The sequence below is a fragment of the Atractosteus spatula genome, chromosome 7 (genome assembly GCF_055471065.1).
Source record: "Atractosteus spatula isolate fAtrSpa1 chromosome 7, fAtrSpa1.hap1, whole genome shotgun sequence".
In the NCBI taxonomy this organism is placed as follows: Eukaryota; Metazoa; Chordata; class Actinopteri; order Semionotiformes; family Lepisosteidae; genus Atractosteus; species Atractosteus spatula.
Window position 1 is genome coordinate 38,560,550 of NC_142712.1, and position 17,108 is coordinate 38,577,657.

The window sequence follows — 17,108 nt, forward strand, 5'->3', positions numbered from 1 at the left end:
ACTCATCAAAGCTCTGTTTAGAGCTACATCTTCAGCTGTAAAACTGCAGGGATCAAATTAATCCTGGGTTGCACCACACACTAATTATGATTTCCACGTTTTTTTAGTCCTAGCAATAATAAACTATACTGCATGAATGTCTACCAAGTCTACCAAGATTTAAATTGGTTTTTAATCTAAAGTTTAGAAGTCAAATTATATTTTCATCATGGCAAAACTACCAAAAAAACCTTAAACTCTTTACCTTTCTTGGTGAAAAACTCCTTGGAGTATTTGCCAGCAGCAATGAGCTTGCGTGGTACTTTCCCGAGCAATTCAATGATCAACGCAATGTGATCTGTACATTAAAGACACCCAGAGAAAGGGGAGGGCAGGGGAGGTGGGTGACAGGGGAGGAGAAAAGACAAGACAGACAACAATTTCATCAACACAACAAAGCCAGGAGAAACAGCACCGCCCTGCAGGCCAGGCCAGCAGCAGAGAGACACGAAGAGCTGGCTGAGAGAGCAGGACATGGCAGCTGCCTGCTGGAGGCAGGATCTGACCCCAGATGGGTATAAATAATGCTTTTTCCCCTCCCTAACTAAGGCCAAATTGTAAAGCACGTTCAATTCAGGGGTGTCACTTCATGAAACTTCGTGAAGTTATAGGATTGGGTGACTTGCTCTCTCCTCCATAATGTTTGTTCTACTTTCAGGAATGCACAGGGGGAGGATGTGAAATTTGTCACCACATTCGGTTTGTGGATTCATCTGGGCTGACAAAATGCAATAATGTTCAGTGTCAAGCCAGGTGCTGCTGCATTGAGCTCTATGAAATCTGCATGAGGTCAGATTCCGGGGGCGGCAGCCCAGCACACCAGAGAACAAACCTCCAGCACTCCTCCTCGTTTCCAATTCCCAAATGAGACAGACCTGGTGGACAACATTTATCAATTCATCGTATGATGTGGGAGGAACCCCACCATGAGAGTATAATCCCAGCACCTTTTCTATTCATAGGCTGGAGAGGTTTGATCTACTTTCTATTTTCTCTTTCTTTACTTCTCTTCTCCTTTCTACAGTCTGTTTCTGTCTCCTTTCCATCCTACATGTAATGCAAAATCAGATAATCTGCTGAAAAAAGGCATGTATTATTTCCTTGCACCAGATGTACAGAACAGCACCACACTTCTATAAACAGTCCCTACGTTCTGTGGGCCTGAGATTGGACAGATTACAGATTTTGCCTCCAGGGAAGAGGTATTTCAGAACTGCTGTGTGTGTGTGTGTGTGGGGGGGGGTGGGGGGGGGGGTGGAGGGGTGGCCCCTTTACTGCAGCTCTTCAAGCACTCCCATGTGCTTCTGGGAGCAAACCATCAGCTCCAGTGTGTGCGGCTCTTCTTAAGGCCCAGCTTGTGTCAATCTCTGCTGCCTGCTGTCTCAATGCCAGGTCGGGGCTTGGCAATAGGCACCAGTACTGTACCTCTACGTGTGAAGTATTCCTGTGAGTATTTCCCACACAGAGCAAGGTGTCTGGGGATTTTGCCCATGAGTTCTATAATGAGAGCGAGGTGGTCTGGAGAATGGAGGGGGCAGAGACATGGAGAGAGAGAAATATAGGCAAAGCACTGAAGTGAGCGAAAGAGATTGATGTACCAGCAGTATCTGAAATCCTAAATCAATCAAAATAATCCTTCATCTGAAGACTGAATACAAGCCCCTAGCTGACTACAGTCTAGTTCTGAAGTCTTACTACTTGCATCCATGCTGAGCTGACTAAAAAGCAAACCATGTTTCCAGAAAGGACACATTCAAAGCAAGTTAAGCTACAACAAAGCTTTGCAGCTAAGGAAATGGAAACCTGTCCATCTGATTTGGGTGTTTTCTGAAAACCTTTCGCTTTTTAAAAAATAAAATCCCCCATCTTTCAATAATGTTTTCTTAACCTACAATCCTGGAAGTCATAAGGCCCTGTATAGCACAAAACTAATAATAAAAGCTGCAGGATCCAAACCTCAAAAGAAAAATGAATACTGAAAGGTTAGCAGCAAACTTTAGGGAAAATAATTAGAAAAGCACACCAAAGTTGCTTGGGCTCATGCACTTTTAAATGGCACCTTCCCTGGTTAGTAACCCAGGTGAATAAATTAGACTGTATCAAACTGTTACTGGAGCAAAACTAGTCAATCCACACAAGCACAGCTCATACTGGATGGTGTGCATTGGCTGTGTTGTGCAGCCCAGAGCTTTTGCTCTTTCATGCCACGACCTCTGAAGCTTCTCTATGATTGAGACAATCGGACGTGGGGCTCAGGTGGCAGGGAGTCGAAAGCACCATGGCATTCTGGAAGCTATAATTTCATCTCCATTCGCAGCACAACCCTAACCTTTACAAATGCAACTGCTGCAGTCACAGCAATCTGCAATCTGAAATATCACTGGGTACATTTACGGAACTTTCTCTTTATTCTATGGCCAGTTTGCACAATCCTATTAGTGGAGACTTACAGAATTTGTTTAAAACTATCTAGAGAAGCTTAGAGAAATGTGACTGTTTTCCTTGGTCAAGGTGCTATTAATCACACTTCTAGTCCCTGAATAAGAAAAGTGTCAAAACCAACAAGCTCAGGTACTAGCAGTTATCATTCTGAAATAACAAAGTTGCTTTGCACACCTCGACACAAACTCCAACATTAATGTATCTGGTACTGTAATAATTCCAAGAGTGTGCAATTGGATTACAGTCCTCTGGCATGCACTTTGAAAAGGGTCTAATTAGCAAAAATGGACAGCTTGGGTCAGGTCCAGAGTCATAAGCTTATCAAGCCAGGCTTCCAGTGGCGATGGGCTGAGATAAGACAGAGGGAGGGATAAAATGTCTGTTTAGTCTATCCTGAATTAAAGAAGTAGCAGGTCAGCTGAGAAGCAGCCATGATGGAGAAATAGAACGGGTACAGTAGCTTTAGAGCACTAGCACGAAGTAAAGAGGGGGTTGATGTTTTAGTTCTACTCAAATACAAAAATATGCATAACCTGTGCACTCCTGTACTTACAAGAGACCTATGAGAGATACCCTAGATTTCCCCGCTAGACAACAGACCCCACAGGGAGGAGGGAACTCTGTGAGCTTCAGGTCGATTCAACCCCTATAAAAACAGCCAGCTCTGAGAAAGGCCACACAGCAGGTCAAGCAGGAAAGCAGCTGGGGAGCAGTGGAACACGGCTGGAAAAGTGAAGGAAGGCTGGGGGAGGTGTGTGAAGACAGTGTAGTTTCAGTGGAGCTGTAGAGAGATTTGTTTGCTTTTTAAGAAAACGAATTATCCAAGGTTGGGGAAATACACACAGGAACAGAAAGTGTGAAATACTGGGTAAATGTTACTGTACATGACATTCGAATGGAGCAGTACACCACAGAAACACAGGCCTCAGTGTTGTTATCAAATATTAACAGCTCAGAGAGGTAATGAAGTAGGGCCAATAGATTAATATTTAACAAGTTCAAATATTCATATGGAATAGTGAAGGGAAGCATTTACATGCTAGGGTGGAAAGACAGTTTTCCCACAGAGTCAGAATCCAGGTCTCTGTCTGATGCACTGTTTGTAAAGCCTGTGTATCGGTGATCTAGTACAACAAGCTCCACGTTTTAAAAACATACTAAAGAACACAGACTGCTCCAAAACATACACTTTTGAGTCTATATTTTTCAATTTCAAATCTGAATAAGGGCTCTGTATTTTACTTTATTTTCTACCCCACCAGCTTAAGCCTTCTGTCCACTGAAGCAAGAGTAAAATATCACATTCTTTAAAACTGCTCATGACCTACACTCAAAGACCTTGGAAACTTCCACAGTCTTGGTTGTCTCTGCAATACTTTAAATTCAGCTGAAGCAAACCAAGTGGACTGCCCAATATGAGACTTGCAGAAGGCATTTTTGACATTTGGCACAATATCGATACCTCCCAGGCTAACTGTAGTCCTCTTTTGAGTTGATAAGATTACAAAGACCTCCAAGACAGCCTTTTAAAGCAATACTGCTTTAAGCAAAACAGAACTTAAGTTCAGCTTCCATACACGGGAGAAGGTGCGTAACAGGCAGAGGCCCTCCCTACCTTCATCTCTTGAGTAATCTTCTCCAGAATGTGGCTCAAACAAGTAATCACCCGTCGCCAGTTCAAATGCCTGAAACGATACAAGACCCACACACCCCCCAATCAGTGTACCACAGCCACAACCCTTGACCATCAATCAATTTGACCAGCCATCAATTTCCCTTCGGGATCAATAAAGTCTTATCTATCTTGACCCCAACATTTTACATTTTACAGTGTGCCAATATGACAAGTGTCATGATTTCAGGGGGTGGGGTCAGAGGATGCTTGGGTCAATCTCAAACCCACCCACATGCCTGCCTACTGTGTGCAGCCCCAGCTGGACCACTGCTCACAGGTGGATAATGATGGATCCAAACCTGCAACAAATTCTCTCCGTGGCAGAGGAAAGTTTTTTCCAGGAAGGGCAACTCTGGAGTCTCTTGTTTTAGCTGAGGCTTTCATTGGATCTTGAACTTTCATTTTAAGTTCAAGTTCCAGTTTATTGTCATTATACTCATATAGAGGTATATGGTATAACAAAATGCTATTTAGCTAGCTCTCAGACGATAAGTAGTACAAAAAAAACAACAATACAACTGTATAATAAAAGAAAGACAGAGACAACGGGCAGTGTGCAAAACAACAACAGATGTGCAAAAACATGCATCAACAGAATGAAATAATGGATAGAAAATTATGGGGAGTGAGCTTTTTGACATGTAAGGTAGAGGTAGATTTCAATGTGTGTTTGAGTTTTTTGGTAAGAAAGAAGGCACGGTGTTAAGTGAAAGGACTCAAAGTTTATCAAGTCAGGCAGAAATTCTACACCTTTCTTCTGGTCCTCTTATCAATCATTTAAAAAAAATTTTAGATACTTGATGTCTTTATAAAGATTTGGAGACACGCATTGAATCGAGAAACAGCACATTGAATCTTCACCTTTTCATGCTTACTGTTAATCAGTGTTTGGGGAGGAGGGAGTTACTTTTTGATCTGCTGGACAGGTTAGGCTTGGTAAAGATTGTCCATATGGGTTATGTATTAGGAAAAGATCACAGTTACTAAACCCAAACAAAGAAACCAATCTGATTAGGGTAATTCCTGAGTGATGGTCTGCTGGAAGTACTGCAGTCTACTGCCTTGTCCACACTCCATGACTGATCCTGAAAACCACACTTGGAAACACATGTCCACAGTGGAGTACTAGATCCATCTAGTGGCTTACTTTGTGCAAAGTAGGATCATGCGAAGGCTGCAGTTCACATTGGTGCAAAGATGTTGAGATTGAGTACAATGGTGTATGCACATTCATCATTACAGCCCTGCAAATATCGAGTCAATTTCAAAGGAAGATGTAGGACTAATAGGCCTATTTCAGGAAAAAACACTTGAGAAACTAGGAATAAAATTGCAAAATCCCACATCAGCAATTTCACTGATCCATTTACTGCTGATGGGCATGACCATCTGACCACCCTGCGTCTCAAAGCCCCACCACTTAGGCCTAAAAATTGTGAACAGAAATAGAAGCTGAATTCAAAAGAGATGACCTTTATTATTTTCACATATTGGTAACAAACCAAGTGTACAATACGATATAAGCAGCACTTGGAAATGTAAGAGTATACACTCAAGGATCCCAGCTGGACTCAGTCTGCCTCTCCAGGCCATCTAATGCCTGGTTCTTAACCTTAATACAGTTTTAAATCTGGTCATGAACCACAATTGACGCCTTCAGGCCAGTTTAAAGACCATTTTGAGACTGAAAAGTGTAAAGGCCTAGCATGGACAGGACCTACAACACACAGTGCAAGGCACCAGCTTTTTAGCTCTGGCTCTTACCATGCATGCTGTACTCCAAATGTCCGCAGGCGTGCTGTACCCAGCCCCGATCAGCACCTCCAGAGATCGATACTGTCTCGTCTGGATGTCTTCTGTGAAATGCTTGTGCTAGTATAAGGAAAAAAGACAGATTAAAAAGCCTTTAAGCAACTCCAGCTGTGATTCACTGACTCAGGGGTATTTTAGGATCAGAAAGTGAAAGTTGACTAAAAGCAAGACAGCACTTCCTATTCTCTGTTAGACTGTCTGCAACAGAAACAGGGGGAGTCCCACTAAGTCAGAGAAGACCTACAATCACAGGGTGGGGGAATGAACAAGTAGAACACATCAAAATCTGAGCTTAAAACCCATTCCGTAAGAGAACACAAAAAGGACAGCATGCAGTGCAATCTAAGGTACTCAAAGACAATAATTCACTTACAAGAAAAAAACATTAAGGAAGTGCTTTAAGCCATGTTGTGTGACCATGGCACAGTCCTAACTGGGGGGCACACCAGTTCATACTCACCACCCAGCAGGCATTCCCCAAGTCAGCGATCTTCACTTTCATCTTGTCGGCGTTCAGGGGCTCTAGGGGATTCACCAGGAGATTGCCTGCTGCGATCTTGGCTGTGACATTTCAGTAAAAGGGGAAAAAAAAACTACTCAGCTCGGTTTTTAAAATAAAACATACAGAGCAGCAGGAGTAGAAAACCACTCAACTCTAAACATGGTTTGATTCGCTCCTTCTGGTTTGATTGAGGACGGCTGCTCAAAAGCAGGAAGACCATCTCCATTTCTCTTCCAGAAAGGATTGCTGCACTGTGGTGGTCTGACAGCCAGTTTACAGGAGGTACGTTTCACACAGAATGGCAGTCCTTTTATTACCACTATTATGACTGTTAAAGGTAAATTTGAATAAAAATTGAATGCACTTATTTTAGAGAAACTGCGCACAAATTTATGACTCAATTACACTTTGAAAACCAATGTACCTGAACTCTAACACCCCAATACAAGAAAGGCCCGATATGAGAGGTCGTTTACAACAACAGCCCAGAGACTTATTTATAAAGCAGGGCATTTAATGACACAATTAGAGTAGGGCATCTTGCTCAGCAGCAGAGACGTTTATCCTGCATGACACAGGGAGTGTGGGAGGAAACTGAAGAACCAACAAAACCTACATAAATGTGGGGAGAACATGCAAGCTCCACACAGACTGGATTTCTGGAGTTGGAATGCAGTTGTGCTAGGCAGCGTGCCACTTTGTTAACCCCGTTGTGCTTCCCCACATTTAGCAAAAAGCAAACACGTGCTTAAGTAAGGCTAGTTAAGTACGCAGACAGGGGAAACGATGAAAAACTAAACATATCCAACCCGATTTCTCTTGGGAACGAAAAGGTTGTGGAACTGACCGTTCCTCAGGTTGTTCTCTATCCTGATCTGGCTGTCGGGGCTGTCTTGCGCTCGGCCCATGTCCTCCTGCGGCCCCCTGCCGGCTCGCCCATCAGGCTGCAAGCTACAGGCCTCGGCCTGAGGCTCGCCTCTAACGCAAGGTCCATTGCCATCGGGGCCCGCAGCCTCCTCGCCCTGCGCCGTGCCGTTGCATGACTGGTAGGCGGAATTCAGGAGCAGCATCTGGTTCTGAGGGTACAGGTCCCTGGGCACACAGTCGTTGGCGTTGTGGTGGTCTTCCTCCTTCCTCATGGCTCTCCTCTCTTCGTCTTCCTCCTCTGGGGTGAGGCCCTCGCGAATGTGTCCGTTACAGTTTAGCTCCATCCCGTCTCTCTGCCCCAGAATGACCTCCTGGTGTCTGTCCTGTCTGCCGTCGCCCTCTGCACGGCACATAATCAGATGTGGGTGACCATCAGGTGCAAAACAAGTTTTTTTATTGTTGAAAATCTATGTACCTTGTCTTCAGTTTTATTCTAACTGGGCTGAACTGGCCCCCTCTTTTTTCTTCCTTCTAATTTCACTCAAAGGTTCAGGCATCGCACAGCTACAATGTACATTCAAACCGTCACATTTGTAAAAAGAATGATCCAGACAGACCAGACCCTTTCTTCCGTCACTTAGCCAAAGGTGAACTTAAACCACATGACAGACAAAATAAAGCTAAGGTCACTCTGCTGCTCAAAGACCTTATCTTAATAAAAAAAAAATCAATAAAGAAAAAGTGTCCTGTGCTGCAAGACACAAACACTCAAGTTATCTTTACAATGGGAAGTCAGCAGCAGATTGTTTTATCTCCTTTAGGTTTTGTGACCTGCAGATTCATATAAAAAAGTTTTTTTGTAACAGTCATAACAGTAGAACAGCATTTAATTAGCTAGCAGCTACATCACCCTGCAACTCACAAACTGGTAGACCACTGAAGGTCAGCAGGTGTGAGCCTGGTCAGTACCGGGATGGGAGACCTCCTGGGAAAGCTAAGGTTGCTGCTGGAAGAGGTGTTAGTGGGGCCAGCAGGGGGCGCTCATCCTGCGGTCTGTGTGGGTCCTAATGCCCCATTATAGAGATGGGGACACTGTACTATTGTCATTTGGATGAGATGTAAAATGGAGGTCCTAACTCCCAGGACATTTCTCTCAAAGAGAAAGGGTGTTACCCTGAGGTCCTGGCCAAATTTCCCCATGGCCGTTAACAATAATGGCCTCCTAATAATCCCCATCTATGAATTGGCTTCATCACTCTGTTCTCCTCCCCACTAATAGCTGATGTGTGGTGAGCGTTCTGGCGCAGTATGGCTGCCGTCGCATCATCCAGGTGGGGGCTACACATTGGTGGTGGTGGAGGGGAGTCCCCATTACCTGTAAAGTTCTTTGAGTGGAGTGTCCAGAAAACCGCTATATAAGTGTAAGAATATTATCTTAACTTGACGTGCCAATTTACTCAAGACAAAGCATAAAGTAGAGTAGTATATCGAATATAATAGAATTTCCACTACAGGCTAAGGGCTACTACTGGAGACCAAGCAGCAAGTTAAAACTGAAACGGATCTAAATGCTGCTCAATTGGAGTCTCATCTATAACCCTGAAGCCATTCTGTGCTGCTCCATGACGCAGACCAGTCCGGCCACTCCAGTCACATGACCTCACCGGCTTCCTGCTCGTCTGCCATGTCCTGCAATGTGGCTTCTTTCAGCGGGGCGCAAACGGGAGCCTCGGGGGTGTCCGGCTCCTGGCCTTCCTCCTCCTCGTCCTCCTCACCCCCCTCGGGGCCACGCTCCAGCTCCTCCAGCTCCATGATGCGGCGCTCCAGCAGCTCCGCCTGGCGCTTCTGCTTCTTCTTCAGCTTCTTCTTCTTGTTCTTGGACATTTTCACCATCTTAAAGGAGACAGGCAGGTGGGGTCAGACCAGAGCAGACGCACACCACAGCAGGGGACCCCAGCCCCCATCCTTGTAGGCCCCAGTGTCTGCAGGTTTTCATCGCAACTTAGCTCTTAGCTGTCTAATGTCTCCGATAAAAATCTTTCCCCCCGTTCTTGCAGGTGTATGTAAATCTAGAGGAGCTCTGGGACTGGCTTAGTGCACCCCTGCGCTACGGCCACACCCCTCTCAAGAAACACACACCCCTATACAATATACAAGAGGTTTGCCGAGCACAACAAAGCCCAGTATCCACTGCATGGGCGGCAGGTATTTAAAAACAAAGGGAATGTTAAAAAAATCTTACCGGTTTTGGCTGTGGGGCTGTGCTCACTGTGAAGAGAGATAGCAGAGGTCAGTCTCAATTCCTGTGTAAACTAAAACCCTCAGCAGGAAAATGGCAGAGTGCTGACTAAAAATGGAAGTGAGCGATGGTGGTGATCAGAAGAACCAACATGCAGGTGTGTATAACTGCTTCACGTATGGCCTGTGCCATTTCTGTAGCTTAAGTGCTAAAGCAAGGTTTAAAACTGTGAAGGAGCGCTAATCAAGCAGAGCAACAGCTTTTTTTTTTTAAGGCCATGAGCAGGATGTGCTTCTATTATTAAAATGCTAAAAACAATTAGGTAGAATGCTTACATTTTGCTTAAGAGCTGCTTTGAGGTAGAAACTGTAGATGTTTACAGATGTTCAAAAAGGAGCAAACCCAACAAGCAGCAATGCAGGTCAAACAAAAAAAAACTAATACCCAGTCTCAGTGAAAACAGCAGGGGTTTATATGCAAAAAAGAAAGTGGAACATTTTGGAAACAGGCAAAAACTGTAAAAGAAATCAACTAGGTACAATTTAGAATATGGTAAATAAATAAAATGGTGAAAGACCACAAGGTAAAATTGAATCGGCCTATGACCTGCACTTCCACTGATCAGTAATCACTCATTTCTACCCCAGCTTACACTGATATTCTGATTTTGAGAACAGCTAAACAGATGTTACAATCATGTTAGGATGACAGCTTTCGTGAACCTCTTCCCAATCTGAGAGATCAGATGGAGAAATAAACACTGCAGAAAAAAAAACTACAAGTGAAGAGGTGTGTTGGTTGCAAAGGAATTAGGAAAGTTTCATTCCACACTGAAAAGCAGAAGAAACGCCATGCTTGATTGTTCCTGACGTCCCTGCAGCTGAAACGTTGCTGTTCTTCTTTCACCTTTTCAGTGTGGAATGAACTTTTGCAGAACAGAACGACACACAGCTAAGATGTTCTCAGAACAGATCAAGAAGATCAAGGATCAATCCCAACTCCTCACTTCACAAGGGCCACACTGCCACAGGTCACCAGCCAGGGCTTACCTGCAGAGCCAGAGGGGGGAGGCGCCCCAGCTTTCTGCCACTCCGTGGCCTCAGCGGCCAGGCGCCGCACATAGGGCTCATTCACACACATTAGAATATTCTCCGGTTTGATGTCCGTGTGAATGATCTTACACTTGGTGTGCAGGTAATCCAGGCCTTGAAGAACCTACAAGAGAACACATGGAAATCAAAGACTCTCTGAACAAAACTGAACATAAATTGAGGGGGGAAAAAAACACGTGGTTCAGGGAACCAGAAAATGGGAGGAAAAGCATTAAGGTACTTAGAACACCCAAACCAAGTTTTAAACATAAAAGGTCACTGCTGTTACTTTTAGAAAGCTTTGTAAAATGGAAGAGCAGAGGTGCAATAAGGGTTTTAACATTTGTTTTAATTGCTTTCCATTTTCTGGAAGCAAAACTTTATTACATGGTCACTTCCCTACTGTCTGGCTCACTTGCAAGGCTGTTTGTATAAGGGACCCATGTGATCTCGGCGGTCCCAGGGTACCTGTCTGATGATGCTCTTGACACAGGGCAGGGGCAGGCCCTGGTAGTTGGACTTGATGATCCACTTGAGAAGGTGGTGCCCCAGGACTTCAAACACCATGCACACATCTTAGAAGAAAACGGGTCAAGGACCGAGAACACAGGACAATCTGGGAAGTGCCCCCATCCACACAGACGCCCTCAAAATGAAGTCTTTCAGGAGTTTAAACAATGCTATTACTTATGACAAAACATTAAATAAACAGAAGAACTGGACAATAAGGACTGCAGCAGCAAACCCAATATATAAGGCTGCTGATGTTACACATTACTAGACTCTAGATGAAGTAAGCCCCTGGACATGTTGAGCACCATGCTTGTGTCCAAAGCAGACCCAGAGGAGTGGAGGAACCTGTCTGCCCTTCCTCTTTCTCCTCCCGACCTCATGTGGGTACAGACACTGCTACCATGAGCCCAGGTGTAAAAAATCTAAATTGGGTAGAAAAAAGTAAAAGGCAATACTACACATACTGACATAACAGGTTCAAACATACGGTACCAGTATATTTACTGAGAAACAGCCACAGAGTAATAGGGGCAAGAAAGTTAAAACACACTTAGAAATAAACAAGGGGGTCATCTCTATGGGAATAAGATTCCAAGAGTATTTCAACATTTATTTAGAAAAAGTAGGTCTTGTTTAACTTACTAGAGTTCTTTGGACATGAGAAAACAAAACATGATAACGTATATTTAGATTTTCAGGAGATAAATATAAAGTTCTTTAAAGACTGTAAATTGTGGTTACAGGGTATTCAAGTTAATGGACTAGGAAGAAACAATGCTTAATGGACAGGAAGAGCGGACTGCTGAAATTGGAGTAATTAGTGGTGTACCACAGGGATCTGAATTAGGACCATTTCTCTTCCCAATTTATATCAATGATCTAAATTATTGTATAGCTAGTAAACTAGTCTGGTTCACATATCACACTAAACTGGGAGAATTAACAGAACTGTAGAAGCTACAAAAGAAAATCAAAAACTCTTGGACCAAATTCAAGACTAGCAAGCAAATGACCTGGCAGGTGACATTTAATGTAAAGGAACAAGTAAAGGTTTATTCCATGCTGAAAAGAGGCACAACGTTTTGGCTGTGGAGCTTTCTTCGGGTGTCACACTTCGTTGTCCGTTTTCTTCTCTTTTCAGCATGGAATAAAACCTTTACGTGTTCCCTTGCAGTCTATGCATGCTGACACAGCTACCTACTTGAACTACTTCAGACGTTTAATGTAGAGTTAAATGAAGGTAACAAAAACATAAATTAAAAAAATGATAACACTGAGCTTAAAGAGGCTACTTATGAGAGATCATAGTGCTTCAGAGAACACCTCAGGGCTGTGAAGATTTAAAGAGCTCTCCAAGCCCATTTTTTCTCATTTCACCTCTGACGGCCACGACCACTCTAATCTCTCCGTCTGTGTTCTCAAAGACGGTTTTCTGAACTCATATATCAGAAAGACTACCGAAACCAAACTTATCCTGCAGCTAGGATCACACCTTCCCCCTTTTCTTAACGACAGACTACTCTTCTAAATTTTCTCCATTCATTGGAGGTTTCATTTCACACCTCTCTACACCTATTCTGACTTCACACCTCTTGATTGGCCTCTCTTTCTGTCCCCTGCTCCCGCCTCTCACTCCTCCTCCCTCCCAGCCTTTGTTCTCCCGCTACATTACCTTTACCTACTGCCCTGTCTCTCTCACACCTGAAGAAGGCTCCACAGCCGAAACGTTGTGTTTTCTTTCTTCTTTTTTTCAGCATGGAATAAACCTATTACTTGTTCCTTTGCAGCCTACACATGCTGACGCAGCTCCCCACCTGAACTACTTAAGAGACATGTTTATGTTGATATCATCAGTGGTAAAATAACAAGAAAGGCAAACTGTTCTAGGAATATAAGGTTAGAGTATAATTCAAATCAAGGGATGTTAAAATTGTACAATAAACTATAAAGATCTTGTTTTGAACAATGAGTTCTTTTTTGTTGTAAATTAAAAATTAATCATTTGGAAGACAAAGTCAATCTTATGGACTTTTTTAGCATTAATAACTATGAACCAGAGAGTGCATTAAATAGTATATTTAAAACTGAAATCAGGATGCACTTCTTTACTTAACGGTTTATGGAAATATGGAGCAAACATCGCAACCATGTTGTTGAAACCAATACCCTAGCTTCTTTTAAGAACCAAATCTAATTCAGCAATGGCATTTGATCAAATTGCTACTAAAAAAAATGACACAGATGAGCCGATTGGCCCCCTTTCATTTGGTTGTGCTGAAATGGCTGCTCGCACACTGTGCCCCACAAAGACCACATTCCTGGCTGGTAAACAAGAGCTGCTGCTGCAGAGGGCACCAGGACCCAGAAAGGATACGGGTCCCATTCACACCACAGATTTTAAAGTCATCCAGCAGCTGGACGACCATCTCTCTGTTGGGATCATTGGGGTCAGTGTTTCTAACCTGTCACAAAGACAAAAACAGAAGGCAATCGATTTAATTTAGACCTGGGTCAAAGCACAGCTTCCACCCCAGCCCAACCTAAAAGCTAAAAGCTAGATCTCACCTTGAAGCACTACTGCTAATCTATAAGCCCCTACCAGCTACTCCATCCAGATTTTCCAAATTGTTACGAATGGCTTTGGTGCCTCAAACATTTTTGACATGCTGCATCCTTGCAATTAATAACCATCCTGTTCCCTGTTTAAAGGTACGGCTAGCATAGAATCTTGGCCGAGCCTCTGGACTCACAGTTTCAACAGTTTAAGTCCACACTGCACACACTGCTATTGTACTGTGAGGGAGATTCTTCACCCCAGATTCTTTCACCCACCCAGCTGCATAAGTAAAGACCAGCTTTGCTGGGAGGTAGTCACTGTGATGGACCAGCATGCCATAAGGGCAGAGGGAACCCCATGCTCTCAGTCCACTTAATGCTACTGTAACGGGGATGTAAATGTAACTGTGAAATTACAGTAGTATTAACAATAATAAGTATTACCTTCAAAACCACTTTACCAGGCTTTGGTAGACCTTGGATGACCTGATCATTAAATGCAAGATACGAAAATGTGTATGTATGGCCAAATCTTAACTTCTTCATGAGCAACAGGATTTTTCTTTTTAGGAGCAGGCAGGACATGTCTAGTTAGCTCTGCCCCTTTAAAGACACATGCAGTGACAAAAGAGAGACAACCACTCACAGATCTGAGCAGCTTGATCTCGTCCAGGGCCGTCTCGGTGTAGTGCTCTGCACTCTTGACAACCTTCATGGCGACGAACCGTTTCCCCCTGTGAGCACACAAGCACAGCTGAGGACAGGGCCTGGGTCATCTAGTCTGCACTGTTCCAGCCACCTCCACACCTGAGCTCTCAGGCACTACATGGAAACTCAGCTGCAGGATCCCGATGTTGGATGAGTGGACTTCAACTCCCTCCATTCTCCAAAAACAGCCCCACAACCCACCCAACCAGCCAATGAACACTTCATTTTGTTGCATGTATCCTTATCACCGGTAGCTGCACTACCATTAGCTACTATAAAATATTAGTATCAGTAAACAAAGGCTACTCTTATGTAGTAAGAGTCAGAGTCTAAGGCTGGAACCCTTAATGAACTCAAATCTGCTACTAAGCAGCAGGTACCACTTTGACAGTCAGCACTATAGAAAACAGGTTGGGAAACCTTTACAACTGCTGTGATTAACAGTTCCACCCCTTGGAAAGGCAACTCTCTTTGGACAGAATGTTAGAACATTTGCTTTATTTTCATCCCCCTTTTCCTCTTCATCAAGGTGATTGAAAAGGAAATGTAAGATATGATAAAATAAGATCACTTTATTAGCCATATACAATATCGTGCATTAGGAATTTGTCTTTTTCGCACACCCCAGCTAGCTCTCCATGAGACACACACACACACACAGACAGGGAGAGAAGCCTGGGGTCAGAGCACAGGGTCAGCTATTGTACAGCGCCCCTGGAGCAGTTGGGACTAAGGGCCTTGCTCAGGGGCCCAACGGAGTAGGATTCCTCTGCCGGCCACAGGATTTGAACCAGCAACCTTCCAGCCACAGCCACAGATCCTTAGCCACAGTGCCATGAATACAAAGACAAGCGGCTACATCTGGGAAAGTCAGATGGCACCTTTCTTTCCAAATAAGAACAACAGCCCCCATTGTGATACATGCCAGAGAAGATGCTCAGAGGATAGTGCTTACTGGATATCCCAAGCCAACCAGACAGTGGAGAAGTGCCCCCAGCCCAGCTTCCGAATGACATGATACCGCCCATTGAACAGGTCTCCAATCTTCACATGATGGTAGCCACCTGCGAATTGGAGAACAGGGAAGAGTTAAACTAAAATCATTTCATTACTCACCATTCCTCATTTCACCAAGGGCCAATACAATGTTATTTGCATAAACAACAGAAGGAGGAAGGGAATTCTTAAAACGTCCTCGTAAACTAAGACTTTGAAAAAACGCAGTGGAGTCTATTCTGTTCTGAACATAAAATTAAAATGAGTCTAACCTTTTTAAACCTAGCTCATGTCATAAAATTGACAAAATGACAAAGCTATCTGAATTTCTGTGGAGCAGAGTGTCTGTGTGGAAAATCGTTTACTCTGCATTGTCATGCTATAATCTGAGGGTGACCAATCCCAGCCCTGGAGAGCCAGTGTTAATGCAGTATTCATTTCAAATCTGCTCTTTACGACTTGTTGCCTTAACTGGTACCGTCAATGTCCCGAGGCTGTACAGATGCTATTGAAAGAAACCTGCAGACAGCATCCCTACAAGATCAGGATTACACACCCATACACAAGCAACAAAACATTTTTTCAAATATTCTTGTTTTATTATCAGCTTGCACAATGGCTCACAATACGGAAAACATTTAAATACTCTTATTTTGATGTAACCCAACACCAGGTTTCCAACAATTTTTTTCAGAACTGCTTTTTAAGATTGATTTGAAATTTCACTGTGGTCAGTATTGTTGTTGAGTGTAATAGTAACAAGTATGCTCAGCACACACTAGCTATGTGTGTGGGGAGGAGAACAGAGTAATGAAGCACCAATGAGGATAATTAGGAGGCCATGATTAGTAAAGGCTGGGGAAAATTTGGCTGGACACCAGGTGACACCCCTACCCTTTTTGAGAAATGCCACCACAGAGTCAGGACCTTGGTATAACATCTCATGGGAAAACAGGACATACTTGCTTCTTAAGAATGCGAGAAAGGTTAGAAACAAGATGAGTACATCTGGCTGATCCGTAGCTGGTACAGTAGTGCAAAGGCAGCAACATGAATAAACAAACTGAAGGCTTTTTTTAGTGTCCACATCTGAAAAAATGACAATTTTGACCTCCTACCAGTTTGTAAAATTATATAAGATTTTAACTGTATAGAACATTAACTACAGTAAGCATTAAGAAATAAGAACACACACGCAGTGATCACAAATAAAAAAAATCCGGATGACATGACTTTCTAAGGCTGTGATAATGATATACGGGACAGGATCTGCAAGCCTGTGCTCATAAATAGTTCCCAATATGTAGCCACTGCCCTTCAAAGCAGGCTGCTATACATTTGAGCATGTGTCTTTTATATCAAGATCTAAATAGAGCTCAAGCTCTGCTGGAGCAGGGATTCCTAACCCACACACACCTGCTGGCTTTCACTCCAGCCTCGCTTACTTACCTCATGGACGCCTTAGCTGAACTAACACGTTGCTTGACTCGAACATTTGCACGTTTTTTTTTCTACTCAAACGTTCAGGATTTTACGAAACTTAAGAAATATACAAAGAATCCTTCAAAAAGTCAAGAAATTTCAAATGAATACGACTACTAAAACAACTGGGTTTCAATGGTACAGCCAAGAGCTCGCCTGGAATTAAAACCAACAGCTGTGGGCGCC

The 17,108-nt window shown here is 43.5% G+C and overlaps 1 protein-coding gene across 3 annotated transcripts in view; it reads right to left on the reverse strand.

Moving 5' to 3' along the window:
• Nucleotides 1–17,108, reverse strand: part of LOC148830912 (SRSF protein kinase 1-like) — a 39,571-nt gene that overhangs the window by 2,375 nt on the left and 20,088 nt on the right. For all 3 annotated transcript variants that reach the window (XM_088920323.1, XM_088920322.1, XM_088920325.1), the window contains 12 exons: nt 15,400–15,508; nt 14,383–14,470; nt 13,555–13,642; nt 11,136–11,242; nt 10,626–10,791; nt 9,580–9,605; nt 9,002–9,230; nt 7,318–7,737; nt 6,429–6,529; nt 5,921–6,028; nt 4,097–4,166; nt 245–337 (listed from right to left, as the gene is read on the reverse strand). In XM_088920323.1, coding sequence (XP_088776449.1) covers nt 245–337; nt 4,097–4,166; nt 5,921–6,028; nt 6,429–6,529; nt 7,318–7,737; nt 9,002–9,230; nt 9,580–9,605; nt 10,626–10,791; nt 11,136–11,242; nt 13,555–13,642; nt 14,383–14,470; nt 15,400–15,508 — 1,605 coding nt within the window. The remainder of the gene's footprint in view (nt 1–244; nt 338–4,096; nt 4,167–5,920; nt 6,029–6,428; nt 6,530–7,317; nt 7,738–9,001; nt 9,231–9,579; nt 9,606–10,625; nt 10,792–11,135; nt 11,243–13,554; nt 13,643–14,382; nt 14,471–15,399; nt 15,509–17,108) is intronic.